This window comes from Thermobia domestica, chromosome 14 (assembly GCF_964235325.1).
Source record: "Thermobia domestica chromosome 14, izTheDome1.hap1.1, whole genome shotgun sequence".
NCBI lineage: Eukaryota > Metazoa > Arthropoda > Insecta > Zygentoma > Lepismatidae > Thermobia > Thermobia domestica.
This window is the reverse complement of record NC_137467.1, coordinates 32,752,137-32,753,306: the sequence shown is the minus strand read 5'-3', so window position 1 is coordinate 32,753,306 and position 1,170 is coordinate 32,752,137. Positions and strand designations below refer to the sequence as shown.

Sequence of the window (1,170 nt, the reverse complement as noted above, 5' to 3'; positions counted from 1 at the left end):
TTACGAGGGGGGACCCAAAAAAAACGGGAATTGTGCTGCAGTGGGGAGGGAGAGTGGGGGAACCGATTGTTGTACCAATTGTCCGTTACGATCACGTCACCTGCATCAGTGTGCGAAGTTGTGTCGCTGTGAGTGCATCGGTTCGGTCTTGAGAGTTTGTTTTGTAAACCAACTTTTTCCAGTTCGGCGAAAATGTGATGGCAGATTATCGAGGCGACTGTGAAATTTGGTTTCCTGTTGGGGAAATCGGCCGCGGAAACTACTCTAATGCTGAAGACTGCTTATGGGGATGCTGCCCTAAGTAAAACCAGAGTATACGAGTGGTTTGCACGTTTTAAAAATGGAGAACTGTCAATTGAAGACCAACCCCGTTCAGAACGCCCCTCAACGGCAAGAACTGACGAAAACGTGGAAAAAATCAATGCCCTTCTTCGTGAAGACCGTCGCCGAACCATTAACCAACTCTGTGAGATGTCTGAAATATCGTGGAGTTCAATTCAGAGGATTTTATCAGAAGATTTGCAGATGAGAAGGGTTGCAGCCAAATTTGTCCCTCGCCTTCTCACAGACGAGCAAAATGAGCGTCGACTTGAGGCATGTGTTGAACTTCAAAATCAGCTCAAAGAGGACCCTGACTTTTTTGCCAAGGTGATTACTGATGATGAATCGTGGTGCTATGGCTATGACCCCGAATCAAAGCAGCAATCAAGCCAGTGGAGGAGGTTTTGCCACTGTGGAGGAGGTAAAACAAAAATCGCTGGAGGTCATAAAGAAGATCCCGATAAGTGATTTTTAAAACTGTTTTGAACAATGGAAGGATCGTTTGCAGAAACGCATTGCGGTCTATGGACAATACTTTGAAGGTGATGAAAATTTGGTGTAAAAATATTGAGAAATAAAGAAGTTACGACGAATTTCCCGTTTTTTTTGGGTCCCCCCTCGTATATGTTTGCTGTACGTTAAGTTCAAAAACTACAGGATTTACACATGTAACATACGTTTGTACGTACGCCACATATGATTTCTTTTGCCCATTGTAAATTTTTAGGAAGTGGAGGTACTCCATAGATATTTTCCGGAAGTCGGGGAACGACTTCCCTTCGCGTTCCCCTACACTTTCAACCTTGGTTTCTATTCAGTGTTTCCACTTCCTACCGCTAAGGGTCAGAA

At 44.3% G+C, this 1,170-nt stretch overlaps 1 protein-coding gene across 1 annotated transcript; it reads left to right on the top strand.

The window, feature by feature from the left end:
* The first annotated feature begins 267 nt into the window (after window positions 1–267).
* LOC145669768 (protein GVQW3-like) lies at window positions 268–789 on the top strand. Its single transcript, XM_081738106.1, has one exon. The coding sequence runs from the start codon at window positions 268–270 to the stop codon at window positions 787–789; it is 522 nt and encodes a 173-aa protein (XP_081594232.1).
* The last annotated feature ends 381 nt before the right edge of the window (window positions 790–1,170 follow it).

Bases quoted from the DNA above. Each gene is read 5' to 3' on its own strand.
- LOC145669768 (XM_081738106.1), top strand. From the start codon at position 268: ATGCTGAAGACTGCTTATGGGGATGCTGCCCTAAGTAAAACCAGAGTA.